This window comes from Mesocricetus auratus, unplaced genomic scaffold, assembly GCF_017639785.1.
Source record: "Mesocricetus auratus isolate SY011 unplaced genomic scaffold, BCM_Maur_2.0 Super-Scaffold_100003, whole genome shotgun sequence".
Lineage (NCBI taxonomy): Eukaryota > Metazoa > Chordata > Mammalia > Rodentia > Cricetidae > Mesocricetus > Mesocricetus auratus.
In genome coordinates this window covers 47369234-47396630 of record NW_024429188.1, presented here as the reverse complement: position 1 = coordinate 47396630, position 27397 = coordinate 47369234, and the positions used below count along the sequence as shown (strand labels likewise).

At 37.0% G+C, this 27397-nt stretch overlaps 1 protein-coding gene across 1 annotated transcript in view; it reads left to right on the top strand.

Annotated features, from left to right (window-relative positions):
• Positions 1 to 27397, top strand: part of Tex11 (testis expressed 11) — a 264024-nt gene that overhangs the window by 220734 nt on the left and 15893 nt on the right. Inside the window, exons 26-28 of the mRNA XM_021233615.2 lie at positions 18435 to 18584; positions 20202 to 20310; positions 21327 to 21447. Coding sequence (XP_021089274.1) covers positions 18435 to 18584; positions 20202 to 20310; positions 21327 to 21447 — 380 coding nt within the window. The remainder of the gene's footprint in view (positions 1 to 18434; positions 18585 to 20201; positions 20311 to 21326; positions 21448 to 27397) is intronic.

The following is a 27397-nucleotide window of genomic DNA, read 5'->3' as shown; positions in this document are numbered from 1 at the left end:
GGCCTTTGACAACAGGACCAGAATCTATCCCTGGTGAATGAGCTATGAGGAGATGCCAAGCTCAGCCTTAATTCAGAGGTGTGGTCCTGGTCCTGTCTCAGCTTAATGTCCAGGATTTGTCTATTCCCCATGGAAGCCCTTACCTGTTGGGAGGAGTAGATGGGGGTGGGCTGGGGTGGAGACAAGGGGGTGGGAGGGAGACCTTTGGTTGGAATGTAAAATTAAATAAAAAAATAAACTTAAGAAAAGGAAAAAGTACGCTATTGAAGGACTTTTACTTCTCTCTCCTTCCTTCCTTCCTTCCTTCCTTCCTTTCTTAATTGATTCATTCATTCCTTTCTTCAGTTTTTGCGATAGTGTTTCCTCTGTGTAGCCATAACTATCCTAGAACTCCCTTTGTAGACCAAACTGGTTTCAAACTAAGAGATGTTTCTCTATCTCCAGAGTACTGGGATTAAAGGCTTGCACTATCATGCCTGGCTACCTTTTATTTTTATTAAATATATGTATTTGGATTTTCAGCAACCATATACTGCCTTAATAATGAAAATACATATTATTCAGAAAAATGTTATAACTTGTTAAAAGTTTATACTACTTAAATTGTTTGTTTCTTTCCTTTTCCAGTTTTTTAGACAGAGTTTCTCTGTATATCCTTGGTTGTCCTTGAACTTACACTGTAGACCAGGCTGGCCTTGAATTCACAGAGATCCACCTGCCTCTGCCTCCCAAGTTTCTGGGATTAAAGGTGTGCGCCACTACTGTGTGGCATAAGATTGTATATTTTTAATGAAATAATGCCATAAATTATGAGGCTTGTATGTGAGTAGTGTGAATTAAATCTTTAAACTCCTAACTGTAAATAGATAAATTTTTAAAAGTGCAAAGCTGGTGAATCATAAGCTCCTGAACAAAAATGGAAAACATAATCTTTCAAAAAGTCAGAGTTAATTACAAACTGTATAAACAGTGACTAAAGTTGGCTTTTACAAAAGGATTAATCCTGACATGCTGTAATACTAAGAAATAAACTAACCTCATTAATTTTCAAAGACTAATTCCTAAGAACAAATAGATATGAGAATGTGGAAATGTATTAGGTGCATCTGTCCCTAAGAAAGTTTTGCTATGTCCTCACATAGAAGAAAGTGTCCAAAGGACAAAAAAGCATAATAATAAAATCTAAGATCCTTACCATGACCCACAAGGTCATAGATGGCTTGGCCTTGGTTAATTAATTCTCTGACCTCTTCTCCTATCACTTTGCTTAATGGCCCAGTGTTCTCCAATCCTTCAAGACACCCAGCACCTTCCTGCTTATTGATCATTGTATTTGCCTTTATCTTGCCTATAGAAGTCTCTTGCTCTGGAAGTCAATATAGCCTTCTCTCAAACTTACCCAAGTGTTATCTCCTTCAGAGATCACATCCTTTATAACAGCGACATTCATTATTATCTACATCCTAAAACTACACTTTGTCTTTATAATTCATATCACTACTTGACATAATATTAGACGTTTAATAACTCCTCAGCTAGAATGTGAATTCTATACAGGCAGAGTGGCTCATACTTTATGCTTACTTATTTATTAAATGAAATGCTGCTACAGTATAAATTCTAACATTAGATTCATTCCTTTGATTGGTATAATGCTTTTATGTGTAAGAGCCCTCCATGCAAAGATCATAAGAGAGCTTACAACTTACGTGACTATTAGCTTCCACCTAGGGAGAAGAACATTTAGAAAGTCACTTAAAGTAGGTTGGAACATAGGTTAGAAAGAGGAAGGCCAGATTTATAAGAAAAGAGAGGAGACTTTAAAAGGAAGTTAAGGTTCTACCAAAAATGTCTTATGGTAATAAAACATTCCAAACTTTTCAACTACAGAGCTCTCACAGTTTTGTAATCTCTTTCTAGCTGTGAAAAAGATACATCCTCATCATGGTCTCCTTTAAAGAATACCATTTCTGGATATTGCTAGGAAAATCCTTCGAATTAGACTTTCTTAAAGAGAATCTTGGAATGTTGGGGCTAATGAATAATCTTAGTTATTGAATTTATTAAAGTTAATTATTTTGTAACATGAGTAAAGTTATTACTATAAAACCATAACATAGAGAAAAGTCTTTAATTCTTTCATAGAATTTCATTTATCTCTAGTGATAAATTTTTTTTTGGTTTTTACAAGACAGGGTTTCTCTGTATTGTTTTGGAGGCTTATCGGTCCAGCCCGGCCTCGAACTCACAGAGATCCGCCTGCCTCTGCCTCCCGAGTGCTGGGATTAAAGGTGTGCGCCACCACCTCCCGGCAAAATTTTGACTTTGGTATAAAGTAACAACAACTTTATACAAAGTCTTAGTGGTTAACACAAACAAGACACACTGCTAGTGAGCTTGAGAACAAAGCCTAACATTGATCTTCTGCCAGCAGAAATACAGATCAACTTGCAGAGCAGAGGAGTGTGTGTGTGTGTGTGTGTGTGTTCTATCATATATTTATATATTATAGACTCCTAGCCCATACATAGAAAGGTCATTCTAGTTTATCTAAATATCATAGACGACAGATACTATTTAAGAAGAGTTATGTTGGATTTTATCGGGGAAAAGTAATTCAGCTTATACACTAAAACTCAGATTATGTGTATATCCCTTCAGTCATGGGTTACTTTTGTTACAGAGATTAGTTCTCAATTGCTAAGAAATACTTAAAGATTGTTTTTGGATTGCCCCAGAGAAAAAGCAATTGTAGTTAATCTTTATGTATGTTAAACAAACAAGTAGATTTTCTAGAGTACATTCTAGGTTACGACTTTGGACACAGGAATAAAATCAAGAGTTTCAGGGTGTTCCTTTTAAGGGAAACTAGATAATTAGCTGGAGTACTGTGTTCATATGTATCCCCTCACAGCAATCTGTTGAAAGTTTGGTTCTTGGCTTGATGCTATTAGGAGGTAGTGGAAACTTTAAGAAGTAAATGGGGCCTAGTAAAAAAGGAAGTACAATCATTAGGAGCATGTCTATGGAGAGGATATTGGGACCAAGTCCTGTCCTCACTTGCTTTTTGATACCATGAAATGAGCCTATACTAGACTCTCTGTGATATACTGTGCCATCACAGGTCTAAAGCAATGGGGCAAATAACTACTCATAGACTGAAACCCAAAACTGTGAAGTAAAATAAACATTTTCACAATTTAAGTTGATTATCTTGGGTATTGTGTTGCAGAAACAGACAACTACCACAATGAGGTACCCAAATATCTGTGGTAGAAGATATTTCTACCACATTTCTAAATGTCTTCAATTTGGACAGCATTTTAGTTTTAGTTATGCCTCACAGGCTTCATAAGCTACTCTAACACAAAATAAAGCCATAATGGCAGTAGGTAGAGGTAGAGCTGAGGAGTCATTGCAGGTTCAAGAGTTCATGACAACCACCATTTTTCTCATTAGTGGATTACCTAATTAGGAATGTTATTCAAGTTTCTGTAGTCCTAGCATATATCTTGTTGCAACTTACCTTCATAAATACACAGGTGTAAACCATGAAACTTTCTCATACAATTATCTCAGCATGGTGTCTCCTGATCAAAGTATGTACAATAGGTTATCTACAAACATTAATTATTTATTTGTGTAAAATTTCCCAAACTCTAAACTTCAGTTAACTCTTATTGAGACAAATATAGAATAATAAATACACTTGTTAAGCATAGAATGTACACTATCTTTGAGAGATTTATAACATTTGTCAAAATGGATTTTATGCTATTCTAAAACCAAGTCTCAAATTTCAAACAATTGAAACCATAAAAAGTATGCTGCCTCAATGAGCTGATATAAAACAAAAAGGCTACAACAGAAAAATGACTAGATAAACTCCACTGTTAGCAGCCTTAAACAGTTCTGAATAGCTCAAAAATCACAATGATATCTATAGACTATATTTAACCTAAAATATGAAAATGTCAAAACTTGTGAACAACTAAAACAAATGAAAGTATAGCTTCAAATGCATCTAATAGAAAAATGGAGGGTTGAAAATTAGTGGTCTAAGCTTCCAAACTTAAATACACAGAAAGAATAGTAAATTAAACCTCAGCCCTCTCCACGTTATTTTTTGAGACAAGGTCTTTAAAAAAATCTGGAGTTCATCAATTGGCTACGCTGACTGGCCAGTGAACTCTAGGGATCTGTGTCTTCAATACTGAAACTATATACATGCTCCATTACCAGCTTTTTATGTGGGTGTTTGGGATCTGAACATAGAGCCTCATGTTAACCACTTTAGTGACTGAGCTAACTCCTCAGACCTCATATTACATTTTAATACCTGAAGGATTTGTGGTGATGCCCACTTTTAAATTACTGGTATTAGTAAATGGTGTTTTAGGTTTCCTGTTGTTTTATCTTTGGCACACTGACTGTGCTTAATCTATTACTATTTTAGCCAGCAATTGCAACTCCATGGCTACTGGCCTGCTTCTCTGGTAACTTTACCTAAATCTCTATCATTCTATTTATAAATAAAACTCAAGACTCAAAGGCTAGGGTGAAAACTTGCTAGCTCAGAGAGGTTGAGTAGCACCTAGGTAACCTTCTGTCCTTGCTGGAATCTCCCAAAGAGCCTGTCCTTCCACTCCAGCAAGACAGAAAAAGGCACACCACTTAAAACCTCTCCATACTATTTCCAGCACATCTCTATCTCTTTCGGATGCCCCCTGAGGCTCTGATTATTTTGTGTCAACTAGTTGCTAACTCAACCTCCTGACCCAAAGTTAATTTTGTTTAATTAATACAAATGCAAACTCAGGGTTCACAGTGTGATTGGATATCCACCAACATTTCCCCTTTTGGTCTAAATAAAAAGGAAAAGTTTTAACTTTATCACAATAAAACTATACAATAAGAACAATTATCAAGTAAGGATTACATTTACAATGTCCAGTCCATATGTATTTGGCAAATTCAGAGAAACTACTCTATTATCTATCCTATCTTAGTAAGTTCAAAGTTTGGTACTTAATTCACTTTCTATCCTAACTTGTATTACCAACCCCAAACTATCTTTTTAAACCTCAAAAACATGTTCTTAGAAAAACAATTTAAGCTTTTATGTCTCTCAACCTTATACAATTTTTACCTCTTTTGTGAGTTTCTTTTCTGAATTTGGTAACAAATAAAATTGTAACCATAACTATCTCATCTTCAACTCCATAAGGGACCCTAGAAGGATATATTACCTGAGTAAACAAGAAGTGCAGAGCAAGAAACTTCTAAAGCTGTAGAAATGACAGAAACAGCTGGATACCTGGACAGTCACCCAAGGTTCCTCTGTAACTTTGGGGAATCCACCAAGAATCTATGGGCCTAGAATATCTGACAAACTTTTCTGTGAAGAGGAAATTTTGAAGGACTGTCCTACGTTGTCTGGGCAAAGTTTGCCAGTCCTTTCTTTTGTGTCCTGTTCAGTTTGGACAGCCTACTGTCAACATTTGAAGCAAGGGCAGTTTCTTGCCCAGTGGCCAATTATGCCACAAAGAAAGCAAACTCCATATGGAGGTTCTTTGAGGCCCATCAACCTTTTATGAAGTAGATTGGTTCTGTCAGGAGCAGACATATGTCACTGTAATGAAAAGCCTTAGGTTATTAAAACATTTTAAATGTCATATCCTGTAGGTCTTTGAAGTGTTTGAAGACCACCTATCTATTTAAAATATATATCTGTATGACCTTGGAAACATACCTAACATGAATGCAAGTTTGGTTCTTATAGATAACTAATAAATAACCTGTATTTCTTAATTATACATGTCATTTTAAATAAGCTGCATAGGTGTAATACGTTAAACCAGAGTATAAACATATACATTATAACAAAAATAACCTTAAATTTGTATCAGTATACAAGAATCTTAGAGAAGAGTAGAAACAGAGTATATTCTAACAAAAACAACCTTAAATTTGTATTACTATACAAAGTCCTTGCCAATGCAAACTATTTGAAATGAGTAGTTTCTTTTTAATTTAAAGCAGAGTCAATAATATAACTTTCATCCTATCCTTTCCAGTTTATCTTGATCCATCTCATATAAGATATATAGTGATTGTAGTAATCCTATTAGTCATTCCAAAAAAACCCACCTTAGGGCTTTGCTGATTTTGTATTTTCTATTTTGTATGTTTATTTTCTATTTAAGTTTTCTGCCATTGTCATTGTTATGTTCTCCCTTCTATCTTTTTTCTTGGGACGGTCCCATAACTGGTGATTCTGCTGTAGCCTCCCAAGTGCTAGGGAAATAAGCATGCTCTACCATGCCTCTCTCTACTTCCTTTGGGCTTAATGAGGTGGGGAGAACTGAGGAACATAGTCAACATCAACCTCTGGCTTCCACATGTATGCAACCACCAACGCAAATACACCTGCACACACACACACACACACACACACACACACAGACCACATAATAAATGTGATTTTAATAACTTTATGCCAATCAATTTGACCACAGACAAAATTAATAAATTCCTTGAAAACTCTATTCTTCTTTCCTGAAAATGCACCAGAATTGGCCCAAAGAGAAGAATCTGAATGAGCCACTTTCAAATGTTTTGAATAGTTCTGCACCTGTTAAGGAAATGGAATCTTAAATACCTTTACACAAAGGAAATTATGGCATTAGTAGATTCTTCCAAATATATTAAGAAGTAATGGTAGTCTTGTATGAATATCTCTTACCCACTCCTAGACAAAGAACTACAGACAACCAATGACTGCTGGGAGGAGTATTAACCTCTGCCAAGGATGAGACACCTTATTGGTTGTCCAGTACAGAGTGGTCAGTCCTGAAACCATATACTCAAAAAAAAAACCAAAAATGGACTTACCAGTGTGTGTGTGTGTATGTGTGTATATTACATTATATATATATATACATATATATAATGTAATAATCGTAATAAAAGAAAAAGAGGCTATTAATCTTAGAAAGTAGGGAGGACATGGGAGGGGTTGAGTGAGGGTAGCTGGGAGGTGCTAGAGGGAAGAAAGAGAGTGGAGAAAGTGATTTAATTCTATTTCAATATGAAATCTATAAAATATCCATAAGTAACACATTGATCCTAGGTACCATGACCGTGATATCAAAATCATAAAAGAGTGTTCGTCACACACACACACACACACACACACACACACACATACACACACACACACAAAATGAACAAGCAAAAACACCCTACAAGTCTTTATCTTGAATGAGGTCCTTATTTTGAATGATAGGTTCATAAATCCTAAAAAATTAATAAGTTTAACCCAGTGAAATATGAACAGAATAATTTATGGCCAATTAGTATTTAGTTTAAGAATACAACAATGCAAAAGGTAATGCACATTAAACAAAAAGGGGGAAATATATTCATATTAATGGAAAAGAAACGTGAAAGAAAAAAATTTAATACCCATTCATGAAAAAAGTATGCAAAAAACTAAGGCCAGAAGATGACATCTTCACTGTGACAAATATTAGGAAATATTATTTCTTAATACATTTTTAATGGTGGGATGTGAAAATTTCCCCCCTTGTGTCAAGAAATGAGGTATATGCTACCATTGCCTCTACCCGACATTGTGCTGGAATAATTCCAAGATTACCAGAAATACATCTCCCATCTTTAATTGATTGCTTTCTCCTGGCTATGTCCTAAAGACCATCTGTGATCATCTTCCATTTTCAAAATATTTGCTAGGTTCTCTCTTTGTCAGTCCAAATACTCCAAAAATTAGTCTCTTGGGTTCTGTTCCAACCTTCTATCCAAGTACACCTCTCCCCTATTTGCCTTTTAATAATAGATTGTGAATCAGACCACCTGGGAGTATAGGCCTGACTTTGCATTAGTTTGCTGAACATCTATTTATTGGCTGATTAATCTCTCAGTCTCAATTGCCCAAGCGTCCTGAATTTGCATTCTTCCTGCTTCAACCTCCTGAGTGCTGGGATCATAAATATGTATCAACATACCTGACTCTCAGCCTTAATTTCTGTATTGGAAAGTAGAGCAAACACTCTCTGCCCTGCATATATATTGGTTGGGAGTTCTGCCTCTCTAAAGAGATCATAAAAGTGGAGCAGTTTCCATATACTATGATTTTAAAGGTGTGACATAGAACCTACCAATCTATAATTCCTAGGATATGCCCATATAATTCTAACAGGAACGCAGAACTGAAATGGATAAATGAACTATGATACACCTATGCAATGAAATACTGTTCAGCAGTAAATTGATATTAAATGCATTTGCTAAGTTAAAATGATATTATATGGATTATTTGGATATATTTGCACTTGAATGACATCCTAAAAGTATAGGGACCAAAAATAACTTTAGTAATTGCCAGAAGTTTGACATGAGGCTAATTCACTATAAAGGGGTAATATAAGAAATAAAATATGACAAAGAACTTTTTTGTAAGGAGCTGTGATAGTATATACATAATTTGATCCATAGGTTTAAAGAATCACAGTCAACATACATTTACATATGTATATACTATCAAAACCCACATAACTGTATACAATAAAGAGTAATTTTACTGTATATAACATAAAAATAAATCAACCAGATTGTGGAGGGAACTACACATAGAATTCACACTGTGATAAATGAGTTCAACTATATAAAAATTAACCCTCAAACATACTGCAGGAGCTGAAGAAAGAAATCTGACTTAAATAACTTTGAAAAATGCTGTTTTGACTTGGACACAAGGCTAAAGTCAAAAATGCTATGCACAATACTGTGCTCTAGTTAAGAACTTTTATTTTCATGGGTATATAGGTTAGCAATAAGGCACATACTTCACATGTATAGTCATTTCTGCTGTAGCATGACATATGTGTTACTAAAAATGAGTCTACCAAGCAAATGTGTATAATAAGTTTAAAGGAGCTGTGGAGAAAATGGGGTTAGGAATATACATGAGAACTTAAAGACATATGTTACAAAGATAACAATGTAATAAAATTTTAGCAGAGTTTGGTATTTGTTAAATTACTAAAATACAACAATACTATAATAAATATGACATTTTGGCTTGAAACAGACCTGATGACTGCTTGTAGAAAAGAATGTCAAAAGGATTTCAGCTTGTGAAACATGAAGTGATGGAAGGAGTAGTATCAGAAATATGAGGGGAATTTATAGCAATAGATGGACATAGTTCATAACATATGAGATGAACTGAGATGGCTGATACAAATTTGAGTTGTGCACTTACATGTGTTTTATATATTTCTATACAGCATAGTACAGCCAGATGTAGTTCTCTGCATTCATCTACTATTTGATATATAAATGTAAACATAAGTGAGCAGTTCAATTGCATTAAGTGTAAATGTTCCCTGATATACCAATCATGCTGGAGCAAATTCAGATTTTCAAAAAAAGTTGTTAGAACTGTAAGGACATGTGTCTTTCTGTACATATGCATAGACACACAGGTACACTGATAATGTGGTTTTGGTATCTGTGTTTTGTTTTTACTAATGTTGAAAAAATAAGTGACTTTGCTATGGCTAGTAGATATAAGACATTATACAAAATTCTGTTTCTATGTTCTAGCAAGAATGATTGAAAAAGGACTTTTGAAATAACACTTTAAGTAGCATCAAAATCCATTAAATGCGCTGGGTGGTGGTGGCACAAGCTTTTAGTCCCAGCACTGTTCATAAGATCTAAAAATCTGTATCAGCCAGGCATTGGTGGTATTGGTGGCGTTGGTGGCATTGGTGGCACACACCTTTAAACCCAGCACTTGGGAGGCAGAGGCAGGCTGATCTCTGTGAGTTCAAGACCAGCCTGGTCTACAGAGTGAGTACCAGGATAGGCTCCAAAGCTACACAGATAAACCCTGTCTCGAAAAACCAAAAAAAAAAACCCCAAAAAAACCTGAAACAACTATGTCAACAGAAGGACAGATTTTTAAAATTCAATCATTTTTTTAAATAATACTGCAAAGCAATAAAAGGAAATAGTCTCTAGTTCATGCAAAATATGGATGTAAACTACAGGTATTATCATGAGGGAAAGAAATCAAGTACAATAGGATATACTGAATTCAATTTGAAAAACAAATGTGGGGGGCAGAGAGATGGCTCAGCAGTCAAGAATACTTGCTAATTTTCAAAGGACCCAAATTCAGTTCATGTTACCCACACTGGCAGTTCATAGCTACCTGTAAATTCAGTACCAAGGGATCTAATCACCTTTCTGGATTCTGCAGGTGCCCCTACACATGTGGTATACACTTCCACAGACCCACACACACATACAAATAAACTAGTTAATTTTTCTTGAAAAAATGAATATATTAGGATTTAGCTCATGTCATACATTTGATCCATAAAATGTATAATTCAATAGATTTTACTGTATTTAGATATGTGCAACTACACTAAGGAAACATTTCATTACCTCATAAAGAAACTTTGAATCTTTTATTGACTCTTGCATTTCATTAATGACTAATTTATGTTCTGTTCAAAGATATGTGTACATTCTGAATGTTTCATATAGATGGAATCATATAATATGTATTGTTTGTGACTGACTTATTTAATTTAGACTATTTCATATTTTCAAGTTCACCCATGTTATAACAAGTATCAGCACTTCATTACTTTTCATAGTCAAAGATTCCATTGTACAAATATACTATTTTGTCTATCTATCGATCAACTGACAGGCATTTGGATTGTTTCGGTCTTATGGTAATTATGAGCAATGCTGCTGTAAACATTTAGAAGAAGTTTTTGTCTGTATATATTTTTCCTTTTCTTGGAATTGCTAGTTATATAACTATGCTTGATCATTTGAGAACAAAGCATTTGCATGATTTTACATTCCTATTAGCAATATATAGAGCTTCAGATTTCTTTTCCCTCCTTTAGCAACATTTTTTTGTTTTAATTCCAGCCATCCTAGTGAGTGTACAGTGGTAGGTTACAGTGGCTTTGATTTTTCTGATGATTACTTTTCCTCATGACCAGTGATGTATATTTTTCCATATGGTTACTGTCTGCTATATAATCTGTTTCATAATCCTGTAGGCTGGGAAGTTCAAAATCAGTGTAAGTATCTATGACAGCATGACATGACGGAAAATGAAAGGGTAAGCTAGTATGAAACAAGAAAAAAAACCAGGAAGGTTAGCCTCACTTTGTAACACAATACCTAATCTAGTCCCCTCAGATTGAAATTCACCTCTCTGAGTTAATTTTTGTATGTGGTATCAGGTACAAGTCCAGTTTTGTTCCTTTTCATGTAATTGTCTTTACTTGTCACAGATTTTTTTCATAATGTTTTATTTAACTTTTCACACATGTTACTCTCAGTTCCCTTTCCCTCCCCTCCTCCCCCACCCCCCAATCCTCCCAACCCCTCACCCCCACTCCATCCCCCCTTCCACTCCCCAGGGAGGGCAAAAGGGCTTCCATGAGACATTTTCGGAGTCTGTCACGTCATCCCTGGAAGGATCTAGGTTCTTCCCCGTGTGTCCAGGCTGAGAGAACATCCCTCCACGTGGTATGGGTTCCCACAGTCAATCTGTATGCCAGGAATAAATACTGCTCTACTCTCCAAGGTCCCACAGATTGCCAAGGCTTCCTCTCTGTCACCTAGATTCGGTGGGAGGGTGTCTGGATCAGTCCCATGCTGGCTCCTCAGTCATCTGTCTGGGGTACATGTGTCCCCCCTTGCCTAGGTCAGCAGCCACTGTGGGTTTTGCTAGCCTGATCTTGATTCCTTTGGTCATCACTCCTCTTTGCAACTGGGTTCCAGGAGTTCAATTCGGTTCACAGTTGTGGGTGTCTGCCTCTGCCTCCATCAGCTACTGGATGATGGAGTTCTAGGATGGCATATAAGGTAGTCATCATTCTCACCATCATGGGAGGGCATTTAAGGTAGCCTTAATGCCAGTTGGTGTCATTCTTGTAGATCTGTGATGATCTCACTAGTGCCAGATCTCTCCTCTAACTTATAATGGCTCCCTCTTTTATGATATCTCCCATCCTTTTCTCTTCTAATCTTCCCCTGGCTCAACCTTCCTGCTCTCCCATGTCCTCCTCTCCCCTCCTCTTTTCTCCCTCTCTTTCTCCCATCTCCTTCTTCCCTCCCCTTCTCTCCCCCAATCCAATTAGGACATCTCATCCCATAACCCTTCTCCAGGTTACTCTGCATATCTCTCTTAGGGTCCTCCCTGCATCCCAAAGTCTCTGGCGGTGGGATTGTGGGCTGGCAGTGCCCTGCTCCATGTCTAAAATCCATGTATGAGTAAGTACATACCATACTTGTCTTTTTGTCACACATTATTTTGTTTCAAACACTAGTCATTCCCTATGGACAGTCTTCTCACTTGTGAAAAATTAGTTTTCCATATCTGGATTATTGACTAGATCCCTGTAGCATGAATTCTAGTTGGTCTTAATAATAAAAACCCAAGCCGGGCGGTGGTGGCGCATGCCTTTAATCCCAGCACTCAGGAGGCAGAGGCAGGCGGATCTCTGTGAGTTCGAGGCCGGGCTGGACCGATAGCCTCCGAAACAATACAGAGAAACCCTGTCTCGTAAAAACCAAAAATAAATAAATAAATAAATAAAAACCCAGAGACAGATATTGGGGTTAAAGATCAGAGAAGCAAAGCAGTCAGACACTAGAGAGTTCTCACTTGTACCAATGCTCAGACCACAGGGGTGATCCTGTCCTCAGACTGCATCTCCAGACTGCACTGCTCCTCAGACTGCGCTGCTCTCCACCAAACCTCCGACTGCCTGAACCCCTGTCTCCTCTCGCCTTATATTCCTTGAACTCACAGAGATCTGCCTGCCTCTGTCTCCTGAGTGCTGGGATTAAAGATGTGTGCCACCACTGCCTGGCCTCTATGACTGACTAGTGTGGCTAGCTTTGCACTCTGAACTTCAGGAAAGCTTCATTTATTAAGTCATAAAAAATATCATCATAGATCTCATTGATGTATATATGTGTCCTCATGACAGTACCAAAATATCCATCTTTTCATTCCTTTGTGGTAAGCTTTGAAATCAGAAAATTTTAGCCACTCAATTTTGATATTCTTTTTTTATTATTACATTTTTAAAATTGGAAACAAGCTTGCTTCACATGTCAATCCCAGCTCCCTCTCCCTTCCCTTCTCCTGCACCCCCACCCGCTCTCCCCAGACTCCCACTCCATCCCCACTCCCTTCCCCATAGGGGATATTCAGAGTCTGTCATTTCATTCAGGGCAGGGCCTAGGCCCTCCCCCAAGAGTCCAGCTGAGAGAGCATCCCTCTTTGTGGTATGGACACTCAAAATCCATTTATATGCCAGGGATAAATACTGATCTACTGCCCAGGGCCCCATATGCTTTCCAGGCCTCTTCACTGACACCCACATTCAGGGGGTCTGGATCAGTCCCATGCTGGCCTCCCAGCTGTCGGTCTGGAGTCCAAGATCTCCCCCTTGTTCAGGTCAGCTGTTTCTGCTGGTTTCACCAGCCCATTCTTTACCTCTTTGCTCATCACCTCTCCCTCTCTGTCACTGAGTTCCAAGAGTTCAGTTCAGTGTTTAGCTGTGGGTGTCTGCCTCTGCTTCCATCAGTCACTGGATGAAGGCTCTAGGATGGCATATAAGGTAGTCGTCAAGTTCATCATCAGGAATGGGTAGTCTCTCCACTATTGCTTAGTTTGCCAGTTGGTGTCATCCTTGTAGATTGCTAGAGATCTCACTTGTGCCAGCTCTCTCCTCAAACCTATGACTCCCTCTATTATGGTATTTCTCATCCTGTTCTCCCCTATTTTCCCCCAACTTAAACTTCTTGCTCCCCACAACTTCCTCTCTCCTCTTCTCTCCAGCTCCCAGTCCCTCCCCCCTCCCCCGCCTGCTCCCAATCTGCTCAGGAGATCTTGCCTCATTCCCCTTCTCTGGGGTGCCATGCATATCTCTCTTAGGTTCTTTCCCATTTCCCAGACTCTCTGTCAGTGCAAGTGCAGACTGGCACTCCCCTGATTCATGTCTAAAATCCATATATGAGTGAGTACATACCATGTTTGTCTTTTTGTGATTTACCTCACTCAGGATGTTTTCTTCTAGTGCTGTCCATTAGCCTGTATTTTCAAGATTCCATTGTTTTTTCCACTGAATAGTACTCCATTGTGTAAATGTACCACATTTTCTCTATCCACTCTTCAGTTGAGGGGCTTCAAGATTATTTTGATTATTATGTGTCAATTGACCTTCCATGTGAATTTTTGGATCAATTTATCAGTTTCTTGAGGAAAATATCCCTGTCTTAGATTCTGATGAGATTCTATCAAACCTGCAGATCATTTGCAAAAGTTCTGCCATATTAACAGTGTTAAACCTTTTAATTCATGACCATGGGATACTTTCCCATTTTATTATATCTTATTTCAATGGTATTTATGTGTAAGTCATATATCCACACAGTATTCACCGATCAAGTCAGTATTAATATTTCCATCTCCTTATTACTTTGTTTAGAGACTTCAGACTCTTCTCTTCTGCCTATTAACAAATGATATGTAGGATATTATGAACTATAGTTACCTCACTGTCCTGTTGAACACTAGAGCTTGCTACTTATACCTAACTATATTTGAGAGGAACATTTTGATAACCTTTTCATATAATTGTAGATACAATTTTTCACACTGTACTAAAATTCAATTGATAGTTATTTCAATTGACTGTGATAAGGAATCTAAAACAATACCACTCATGCAGTTACACTAATGATTTTATAAATGTAATACTATATTTTGTCATTTGGAAAATGTTAATTCCCTAATTATGAAAATTCTCCAAACATTAACACGGTGATTTATACAATAAAAATAGTTACATTTGTTATGTATTAAAATTTTAGCAAAAATATTGGCTTTTGGCAACAAAACTAATCTCAGAAAAGAACTTCAAATGTTTTTGGTAAGATATCACCTCATAGTAATGAAAATGTTGTTTTAATACTCTAACATTTGGGCTAGAAGGATGGCTCAGAGGTTAAGATCACTGGCTTCTTCTCCAAAGAACCTGGATTTGATTCCTAGCAACCACATGGAAGCTCACAGCTATCTGTAAATCCAGTTCCAGAGGATCCAATGCCTTTGTCCTCCACAACTACCAGACCATATATAGTGCATAGACATCCAGACAAAACACCTATAAATATGAAATAAAAATAAATGTAAAATATTTTAATTCAAACATTTGCTTGAAATCTCAAGTTGTAACATTGTAAAAATAATGCCACTGTTCTTAAAGTAACAGCTTTCTTTTGTTAATTTTGGCTAAAATGTTTATCCAGATATGTAAGTTTGAATGCCTTTGCTTTAGTATTTACTCTTTAAAGTAAAAAATACTTAAAAAAATAAAGCACTAATTTTAAGTTAAAAAATAATTTACACCTTCAGAAGTATACATAATAGCCAAACAAAACAAAAAATTATCCTTTACCTTTGTTAGTGGCTCACTAACAGTCTTATGATCAAGTTAGAGATTACGACTGGGACCTATTTTTCTAGTACTGTTACAAAGATGTTTAGTATAAAGGATTGGATGGAGTATGTTGTAGAATAGGCTGCAAAGGGCCTGCATAGCTTCCTTAGAATAGTTATTCTTATTCTGGCCCTCACTCCATTGTTCCTAGCAAGTGTTGTACTGTCTTGGAGAGGGTTATTGAAGTCAGTTCACTGAAGGCCAGGAAGGAGTAAAAGAAAAATAAAAAATATCAGAAAATATTAAAAAAATAGAACAACTGAAAAATCATTAAAGAAATGAACATTCTCTACAACCAGAGAAAACTCATTTTGAAAATTATGCAGAATTGGAAAAAGCAACTAAAGTTTCTTTAAATTTATTTAAAGAAATTCTTTAGTATTATTTAGGAGGTAACATATAACTGTGAGAGAATCATGCTCTAACTTCAGTACTGGTAATAACAGATATAGGAGTTTGTTGATTATCTATGGCCATGATTATAAATTATGATTTATTTTATAGGTTGAAATCTGAAAATGCAAATCACAAAATCTTCCAAAATCCAAAAATTTTAGGATACACATAATTCCACAAGTGGAAAATGTCACATTTGACCTCATAAGACCAGTCACAGTCAAAACAAAAGTGTACTAAAAATATTATATAAACTGGGTACATTGGTATACACCTATAATTCCAGTACTCAAGAGGTGGGATGTGGAGGACCATGAATTCAAAGCCAACCTTGGCTACTCACCAAAACCCTGTCTAAAAAGTGAGGGGAAAGCCTGAAAAATGACTGGAAAGGTAAAAGGGTTTGCTGTCAATTCCAATGACCTAAGTTTGATCCCCAGGACCCATATTGTAGGTGGAGAGAACCAACTCTTACAAGTTGTCCTCTGAACTCCACATGCTCACAGTGCCTACACACATTCATACACATGCAAATAAATAGAAGGAAAAGGAAGAAAAGAGGGAGAAGGATAGGAAAGATACATACAAAATTACCTTCATGTTCTGCATGAACACAGAACAAATGAATCTAAACTTTGTCTTTAGATTCTTTCTAATTTTCAATATATCTCAAAGATATGCAAGTATTCAAAAATCTAGAAAACTCTGAAATATTCTGCTCCTAAGCATTTTCAGAAAGCGGGCACTCTGTTGTGTAGCAGTTTACTCCATATTAAAACTTTCCATCTTGGAAGGAAGTTCATTAAAACACAAGACATTACAGGGAATGCAACAATAGGATATTTTAAGACAGGATGTATATATAAAGGCAAGTAAAACAATAGGATATCCTAAGGGGAGGCTCATTAAGACACAGGATGTTTGTAGGGGGATAAAACAACAGGATGTTGTAAGGAAAAGTAAAGCATCCCTGCTGTGGGGAAACTCCTTAAACTCAGGAAGTAAACAACTCAGTGTCTTCAGGAAGTCCCTGATACTGACCAGATACACTAGGTCCTTCCCTCTCCAAGCATATTTAAGTAATAAGAACTTCTGAGAGACACTGTCAACCTGAACTTCCTGGAAGAATCAGAGACCAGCGAGCTGCCTACAAGAAACTTAAAAAAACTGAACTACCTCAAAAGGACACTCTCCATCTTGTGAGATGCTTGCAACTTGTGTGACACACTCCAGATTTCCAGCTTTGATGAGCTGTCACTCATACTGGGGTGGGCTTTTGTAAATGGAGCTGTCTTTACGTCATTTCTGCTCCTATTAACACCTCAATGATATTTCTGTAAGTGATACCAATAAAACTCATTGGTTCACCAAGTTGGTCTTTGGTAGTATCTTTACTTTGATCTATCTTCAGTTCCATATCTGGCATGATTAGTGTTTTCCTCATATCTCCCTAGGAACATAATAATTAATCCAGAATTTTATTTGTGACTGGTTTAGACATGTGTTATTTTGCATCTTATGTACTAAAGTGAGAACATTCCATGAACAAAAAGTTGACTTTAGATTATGAACATTTGCTGGATATGGTTGCACATGTTGTAATCCCAGCTGATGCAGGATAGAGTTTTAGGCCAATCTTGGCTATATAAGGAGACTGTGTCTCAGACAAACCAAAATACAACATAACAAATCATTCTGAACTCTATTCAAATAGTGGTTTAAAGCAGTGAATAGGGTGTAGGAATCCATGCAACTGTTACTGAGATTTAGAGACACTGCATTATGTTTTTTGTAGTTATTTTGTACCTTAAAACGTTTAAAACAGGGTCTTGCACTGTAGTTCAGGCTGACCTTCAATTCTCCTTCCCTCAGCATCCCAAGTGCCAAGATTACAGATGCATAGTACCATATCATGCTACTGCATCCAGCTACCACAAATGTTCATTCAACAGAAGGCAAATAAAACTGTCTCACAAAGCATGGTATATATCATCTGAAATAAGATTCTTTAGATGATGAGAGTCAAGATTTACTATTTAATTAATAAATGAAACAAATTTGGAAACTCTTTTGTTCAAAATAAAACCAGTTAGTTGATGCAACATTGTATTTTCTGTTCAATTCAGCCATGAAAGTGAGCATGAATATAGGTTCAAGCTCAAAGGAGGCAAGTATATTAAAAATAATATTATCAATAGAGGCAGAAATTTTCAGTCTAGTTACAAGCATCACAAACAGAAGTTTCAGAATATATAAAAATGTTAGTAATTGCATTACAGGGTAGTAAACATAGTGATGTGCTTATAGATATTAAAATGTTGAAAGTCTATTGATAGAGACTGGGATGACTTCCAAATTGTAAGTGAAATTTTTTTTCTTTATGAGAAAACCTGTCAAGTTAGGTTAGGCCAGGAGAGAATGCTAATGAGCAGTAACTAAACTTTACCTTTTCTTTAGGAGACTTCGCAGGTGATGACTGTGGAGCAATGCTTCTGTTGTATGAGTTTGAAGTTAAAACCAAAACAAATGATCCATCACTGTACAGCTTCCTGGATTCAGTATGGACAATGCCTGATCTAGAAAGCAGAACGCTTGAAACAATGGCATGTAAGTGTTTTATTCGTGCTTGTGGAAAGTCAGTACTCATTTAGATCCTACTATTTTCTCTCTTCTGACCTTGAGATGATAGAAAATGATTTTTAATAGTATACTATTTCTTCTTCTCTGATGACATTCTTAAACTGTTTTGAACTATAATCATTATACATTTATCTTTTTCACCTTATAAGATTGTAATATCATTAAGGTCATGAGCAATAGTGACACACACACATATATATATATATATATATATATTATACTAATAAATCTTAGTGAAGAGCATTGCTCATAATAGGTGCTCAAATGTATTCTATATGTGAAATTTAATTATGTAACTACATGATAGGGGAAGCTCAAACCTTGTAAAATTAGTTTTATTTAGGTAGCTTGAAAAGATAACTAACTGCTTTGATGATCAAAGATGACTCAACCTTAGTAATTTGATAAAATGTGTAGAGGAATTTGGAAATATTTTGATACAGTATTTACGTGTGTGTGTGTGTGTGTGTGTGTGTGTGTGAACACATGTGTGAAGGTCAGAGGAAAACTTGTAGGAGTCAGTTCTCCCTGCAGCATATGGACCCCAGGGATTGAACTCAGGTCATCAGGCTTGATGGCAAGTACTTTTACCCACTGAGCCATCTTACTCCCCTACAAATTTGGAAATATTTTAACACAACTGTTATTTTCAAATCTCTGGTTAAGCTATAGTGTAGGACTTGTGAGGCTCAAAGTAATCTGGGGAATATCCTGCAGGAAATGCCCGATTATCGTCCCTTTTGCCTATTCCTATCCTCAAGGGCATGAGCATGATTAGTAAAGGTATTAGGTAGCCTCCAGTACACTACGGCTGCCTTGGATTTTCTAGAGTCTGTGACTACCACTCCTTATATAATGGAGCTGCTCTACAGACTTGTTGAATGCATAAGGAAGTCTTCAGAACAGTTATCTCTAACACTGTAATGCCAAAGGCTTCCTAATTTTTGGCATCTGGCAACAACAAAACAGTATAATGTAGTGTTTTATGGCTTTGATTAGCAGCCTTTTAATGATCTGCTTCTATTTCTTTCTTAGCTTGTCCTTTCTTCACTGTGGTACATAAGATAGTTGCATTGCCTGTAGGACTGTGTACATGGTTACAGAACAGTAGGTTCTGTCACTGTTTGTTGAAGAAAGAATGTAACCTGAAGCCCAAGGAGATGGTACATACTTTAAATCCCAGCCCTCAGGTAGGGTGGGGGACAGAGGCAGGGGTATCTCTGAGTTTGAGGCCAGCCTGGTGTACAGAGGAGCAAGTTCCAGGACAGCCAAGGCTACACAAGGAAACCCTGTCTTGAAACCCCCCAAAAGACCCCAAAACAAAAAACAAAACCCGAAAGAGTACTGTGCCTGGAAATAAGAGATTCTCTCTGAGAGCATCTGTAGAATCATAGTTTTATAAAACTTGGTGTGTGTGTGTGTGTGTGTGTGTGTGTGTGTGTGTGTGTGTGTGTAAGAGAGAGAGAGAGAGAGAGAGAGAGAGAGCCTTGTTCCATTAGAGAATGCAAGTTTCAGTCCTTTGTGAAAACAGTGATGAATAAGATTATGGTGGTGTTCACAGCCTTTCCCCTTCCTTTCCTATAGTACTAGCTATGGATAAGCCTGCACACTATCCTACTATTGCACGGAAGGCCTTGAAAAAGCTTTTATTGATCCACAAAAACAAAGAGCCAATTGATGTTTTGAAATACAGGTTAGTAAATGTGATTTGACACCTAAGTCAGATTTTTTGAAAGCCAGAAAACTATAGTTGGTGTTCCATAACTACCTACTATAATCAACTAGACCAACATAGAAGATGGTAGGGAAACTAACATGTGAACTGCTCTGTAGTGTGAATTGTATTAAACACCAGGGAATATTAAGTAAGAGCAGGGAATCTGCTGTTCCTAGGGGAGAAGAAGAGGGATGTATCTTGATTTTCTTTTTCTAGTCATATGATGAAATAGTTCTGTGTATCTTCCTTCATGTAATTTGCTAAATATCTCAAATGATATGAAATTAGTAGCTACCACTCAACTTTGACATTTTTCTGTATTTTCTTGTTTTTTCTAATACTTTTCTTTAAATGTCAATAATAGATGGTATGTGGCTTTGTTCTAGAAAAATTCATTACAGTTTTTCTGTTCTGAGAAATGAGATTTCCATTTTTTCCAACTTAAATTCCAGTTCCTTGTCCACTTAAAGAGGCAGCATGATCCTTTAGATGCCCATAAATTGGAATCAGCTCATGAAATATGACAATGGCATAATTTGGCCAGTAAAATGGCACAGTAGATGAAGGTAGCTACTTTCAAATCTGAAGATCTGAGTTCAATCTCCAGGACCCACATTGTGGAGGGAGAAAACCAACTCAGGAAAGTTGTCCCCTGACCTCCATACAAGCAGGCCCATATGTACACACACACACACACACACACACACACACACACACACACACACACACACACAAATAATAACGTTAAACAATTCCTTCATGAGGGAAATGAGGTTGTCTAAAAAGACAAGCACAGGCATGATCAAAGGAAGGACTGACCGACCCCTTTTACACCTTTAAAATCTATCTTCCAAAGTTAGAAGCAAGAGAAAATGGAAGAAAGTAGAAATACTGTGAAGCTCTTAGTGTGGATGAGACTCAGATTTGACTTCTTGGCCATGGAGCCATTGATTTCTTTCCTTATGGGATGATTTTTCTCTCTTGTTTTTCAGTGAGTGCATGCATAATTTGATTGACCTTTTGGTGTCAGATGGAATATCAAGTACAATTCCGTATTCTCTGAAAGAAATTTGGATCCACTTAAAAAATGCTCTGAGCCTCATTAACCAAACTGTAAGTCAAAGAGCACTATTACTTTGAGCTGATTTTAAGTGTCTTGCATATTAGAATTCATATAGAATGATGCTTTCTGATATGAGTCTTATGATAAATTCACATTGCAATATAAATATCCACTACAAAGTAGCTTGTTTATGACATATAAATAGTTAATGGTAGGAATTTTCTAGTATATGTTTACAAAGGATTAGATAGCAATAGCAAAACTGCTGGGCATCTTGAATTGTTTTGTAATTTTGGAGCCTGATACAATTCTTCCCCCTATGATTATATTAATTTTGTGGAAAGGCTTATTATTATTCCCATTGTTTTTCAGAGGCAGGTTATAAAGTAGAAGGAACAAAGATCTTTATTTTGGTCCATTTCAACTTTTATTTCTTTTTAGTGAGGGTTCCTTTGGTTCCTGTGATGTTTGTCTGTGATGACATTACCAGTATTTTACTTGTTTGTTTGTTTATTGCCTGCTCATGGGACCCTTTTCCTCCTACTGGGTTGCCTCATCCAGCCCTGATATGCGGGTTTGTGCCTGGTCTTGTGCATCTTTTGCTGTGTTTGGTGGATGTTCCTATGAGGCCTTCTCTTTTCTGAAGGGAAACAGAGGAGCAATGGATCTAAGGGAGAGGGGAGGTAGAGACTGGGAAGAGGGGAGACTGTGGTTGGGATATATTGTATGAGAGAAAAATAAAGAAAAAGGAAAAAACTAATTTCATTTTTAAAATTTAAGCTAAAAATAAAAAGAATGGAATGCTGGTAATGTGATATAGCATAGAAGAACTTTGAAGGACTTTATGTACCAATATCTACAAATCACAATGTAATATAGTAGGATGCCAATCTAGTGCAAACAATCAGTGACTAAAGAAACCTATAACTCTCCTGCAACAACTGTATTCTGACCTATGTGAATTTAAATATGAAAAATCTTCAGCACTGAACGCTTTGGATCTCTTTTCTTTTGCAACCCTCTAGGAGGAGGAAAAATATTCCACTTCCAAGTCAGGAGCTTCATCTGCAAATTAAAATTAGACTTAGTGTGACTCCACACTGACTGTTTATCCATCTCCATAGTCTCTGTGAGAGACTTCTTCCACAGTTTCTCTGAGGAACTTGGTTTTGCCACCTTTATTCCATTGCACTACAGTTTCAATCCCTATCTCTTACAGAACGTGGTGTTTTCTACTTTTCTGATGAGTTTCCTGTCCATTATTACCCATACCCTGAAACATGACCAAATGCTTAGCTTTTTATACAGATAATAATTTAGTGACTCTATTAGCTCTTTATCTTTTATGTATTGCTTTTTTTTCTTTTTGATTAAATGTTCTATGTATTTGCTTTGTTTCAAATGCTTGGGAGAAAGGTCTCCGTTTATCATTTTTCATTATTTATTAAGCTGATAACTTTTATCAACTACCTCCATACATTGGCAAAATGCCCATTACACAAATACAAAACCTCTGCCTAATATATCATGCTTTACAGTCTGCATTCATGTTTTACTTTTACATCCATTATCTCCGATGACTCCCCCACAGTGATTCTATAGACAGGGCCACTATTATTTATCTTGGGTTTACAATTGAAGATATTTTAAAATTCAAAAAATCAAGGTACTAATTTAGTTAAAATTATTTGTGGTTAACAAATGGGAGTCAGGAGCCTGGTGGTGGTGGTGCACGCCTTTAATCCCAGCACTCGGGAGGTAGACGCAGGCAGATCTCTGTGAGTTCGAGACCAGCCTGGTCTAGTTCCAGGACAGCCTCCAAAGCCACAGAGAAACCCTACCTCGAAAACAAAACAAAACAAAAAAATGGGAGTCAGAACTAGAACCCAGGTCTTCCAACCTTATGTCTTCGTTTGGACAAAATATTATAGACTGGGTGCCTTATAATTTAGGCCGGAAAAATGGCTCAGTGAGTAAAAGTTCTTGCCACAAAAACATGACAACTTGAGTTTAATTATGAGAACCTATGACAGAAGAAGAGAGTCAATTACCAAAAGTTGTCCTCTAACCTCCATATATATATATTGTGCCTCTTCTCAATGCATATGCATGCACACATATATACATTAATAATAAAGAAATATTATAAGTAGAAATTTACCTTCCCTAGCTTTAGAGGTTGAGAAGTCCCTTAGATTAAGGCTCTAGTACAGTCTCTAGTAAAAGCCTGTTCCCTCATAGAGGAGATCATTTCTTCCTTTAACCTCAGATGGCAAAAAAGAGAAGGGGTCTCTCTAGGATCTTTTATACTTGCACTAACCCTATTTCTGAAGACTGCCATCATTATCTAATCACTTCCTGATCCAGACTCCTAATATTGGCACTTTGAAGGTTAGGACTTTAACATGTGACTTGGGAGGTTATATAAACATTCAGTCAATTGTTCCTTAACTACTGGACTCATTCTTCAAGAACATACATCTTTACCAGTTTTTGCTAGGAAATCTCAGGTCAAATGAGAAGGTTGGACCTCTATTCAGAGCTAATGGCAATGAAAAAGCCCAGTGGAGAGGGAACCATATGCTACGTAGGCATTCCTATGTATTCTAATAACAGGTTCATGTTCTAGATTCTTTTTAAAGACTTAACTTGTTTAAGTTGCTTCTTAATTAAATTTTTATTTTGAAATAATTATACTTAAGAAATAACATAGCAATCTTTTATACTCTTTATCCATCTTTCCCCAATGATAATTCCTTACAAACAATAGCATAAAATCACAATCAAAAGCCAGGCACACTCATAATCTGAGCAAACGGGACATGGAGTCATGAAAGTTAAGAGTTGAAGGCCATACTCTACTTCATAAAAAGTTTGAATCCAGCCTGTGATACATAAACACTTGCCTCAAAAACCTAAAATAAAAAAATAAAATCACAACCAAAGTGTTGGCATTGTTTCAGACAACGCAGAGAACATCTCTACCAGCAGAGATCCTTCTTCTTGCCTCGTTATGCTTCCCACATCTGTCTCATTCCCAGCTTTAAAAATAGCCGAACTACTAACATATTGTCAATTTCTATAACTTTGTCATTCCAAGGATGTTATCTAAATGAAATCATATATATATTGAGCTTTAGAATAGTACAATATATAATCTTCTGAAATTGGCTTTTTCAACTCAATTCTCTGAAGATTCATTAAGTTATTATGTGTCACAACAGGATAAATCTTGTGACTACACTTATGTGAAGTATCAAGAGTGGCAAAATTGATAAATATGAAAAATAGAATAGTGGTGGTTGCTAGTGACAGAGCCTACAGAATTTGAGGGTGTTTTTTAAAGATTAAAGCAGTTCTGTAGGTGGGTGGGTAGTGGTGATAATGGCACAGCAATGTGAATGTTAACTGTACACTTAAAAGTGGTAAGTTAGTAAATTGTGTGTTGTATTTTACCACTGTTTTTAAAGCCATAGAAAAATTCTTTAGCAGATACTGTAACATTTTGGTCATCTAAAAAATATCAAGTGGTTGATTTTTGTTGTTGTTCCATGTAAGATATTCTGAGTTTAGTGAAATTTTTTACTCTCTCTCTCTCTCTCTCTCACACACACACACACACACACACACACACACACACACACACAAACATAAAACTCTTTTTCCACTTGGCCTCTATTGATGCTCTTTGTTGCTGCGGGTCTCTTCACTAGAGAGAATATGCTATTCTTGGGGCTTTTGTCTGCATCTGATTTTGGTCTCCAGTATCAAGTCTGATAATATATAAAGCAAAAGAAAACCCAGGGAACCCACAACTATGCCAATCCTTGGTCCCAACGCCCCTAGCTAGTCTTCCTTCTTTCCAAATTTCAGTCTTCTTATGTTTGTTTTATGTATGAATTCAGGGATTTAGCTGTACTTGTCAGGAGAAATGGGAATACATATATTTCTTCCACCTCATGGAAATAATGTTTGCTAGTTAATTTTTAAGACTATACAGAAACATAGATAATGATGAGTAAAAGCTTACTATTAAAATATAAGCTTAGTCTTTACAGCTGGCATCAAAGTTAGTCACCAATGACTGTTGTGTAACCAACTTTTAACCAACTTTGTATTTCACTTTTATTATTTATTGTTTGGGTGTGCATGTGCCACAGTATGTGTGTGCTATGGTGTAGAGGTCAGAGATAGCTTACAGGAATCCGTTCACTCCTTCTACCATGTGGGACCCAGGGATCAAACTCAGGTCATCAGGTTTAGCTAGAGGTAAGTGCCTTTACCTCCTAAACCATCTCATCAGCCTCACTTCACACACGGAGAAGCAAACTCCCAAAAATATAGTGTGTTGGGTAAATAACTTTAGCTTTCTTTGTAAAAGAAAGGAATGCTGTTTCTTCTAGTACACATAGGGAAAGCTGGAGAGAAAGTGTCCTAGCACGTATCAATCGCAAATAGCTTCTTAGTTGAGGTGGGACTTGTGTCCACCTTCCCTTCTCAGTGCTAGAACTTTTTCTAGTTCCAACCTGTATAGGTCCTGTATCTGCTGTCACAGTCTCTATGAGTTTTTATTTGTCTGGAAGAAGCTGTTTCCTTGGAGTCATCCACTACTTCTGGCTCCTACAGTCTTTCCACCTCCTCACCTGTGGGTCTCCATGCTAATTCCCATCTACCGCAAGAAGAGGCTTTTCTGATGAGAGTTGAGTAAAGCACTGATCTGTGGGTATAGTGATATCTCATTAGGAGTCATTGTACATATTCCCGTGTTTCTTTAGCAGAATGATAGTAGGTTTTCCCCTAGGACTCATGACCTATCTAGTCTTAGGCTGTTGGCCATTTCAACATGAGGTATGGAGTACATCTCATGGAGTGTGTTGGGGGAAGTCCTGTGCATTTGTCAATAAAGACTGTCTGGCCAATAGGAATCTAGATAGGTGGGGCTAGGAGTCCAGGAGGATTCTGGGAAGGAGATACACAAGAGAGTTCGAGATGTAACCGCCATTGGGGTAGGAAGCCTGGAACCTCCCCGGTAAGAAACATACTTAGATTAACAATTATGGGGTAATTACTTAAGGCAGAGCTAGCCAGTAAGAGACAAACAAGGCCAACAGCTTCATAATTAATATAGCCTCCTGTGTGTTTATTTGGGACTAATGCGGCTCTAGAACCAGGCTGGCGCGGCAGAGCCCAGGCGACTGGCGGGGGATAAACCAAAGCGGCTAGCAAGGAAAAAGCTTCTCTTAACAGAGAGTGGACCTTAAATCCAATCAAAAAGTAATTGGCTACTCCCATAACATTCATAACATTTTTGCTACTATTGCACCAGTATGTGTTGCAGGCAAGTCAATGAGGTAGGTCAAAGAATTTGTATATGGGTGACACTAACAATGACTTCCACCCTTTAAGAACATGCAGAACACCTTCCAGCATATGAATGTTAGTCAGTAGGAGTGAAGCTTCTAATTAGGCATCAGTTTGATTTCTCTTATGTTTGATTATGTAACTAAATGGTGTCTTCAGGATTGGGTCTAACCATCAGGTTGTGGAGACGTAACCAGTAGCCTTGGCAATCACCTGTGATGTTTGTACAAGTCTATAAGACCTCTTTGGCCAATAACTCAACACATAACCCATTCCTAGCACTGGCAGTTTTAATTAGTGGCATAAGATTCTTAGTTGGAGCCTTGTCTACCTCATTATATGGTAACTCCATTTAAATTTCTTGCATATTAGTATATATTTTAGGAAAATCTACAAAATCTATAGTAACAAACTTCCTTATGACTTTTTTTTTTGGTTTTTCGAGACAGGGTTTCTCTGTATTGTTTTGGAGCCTATCCTGGAACTCACTTTGTAGACCAGACTGGCTTTGAACTCACAGATGTCCTTCTGCCTCTGTCTCCTGAGTGCTGGGATTAAAGGCGTGCACCACCAATGCCTGGCTTCCTTATGGCTTTTCAAAAGGGCCTTTAATGTTAGTTTTCCCTCCCCATATTTCCT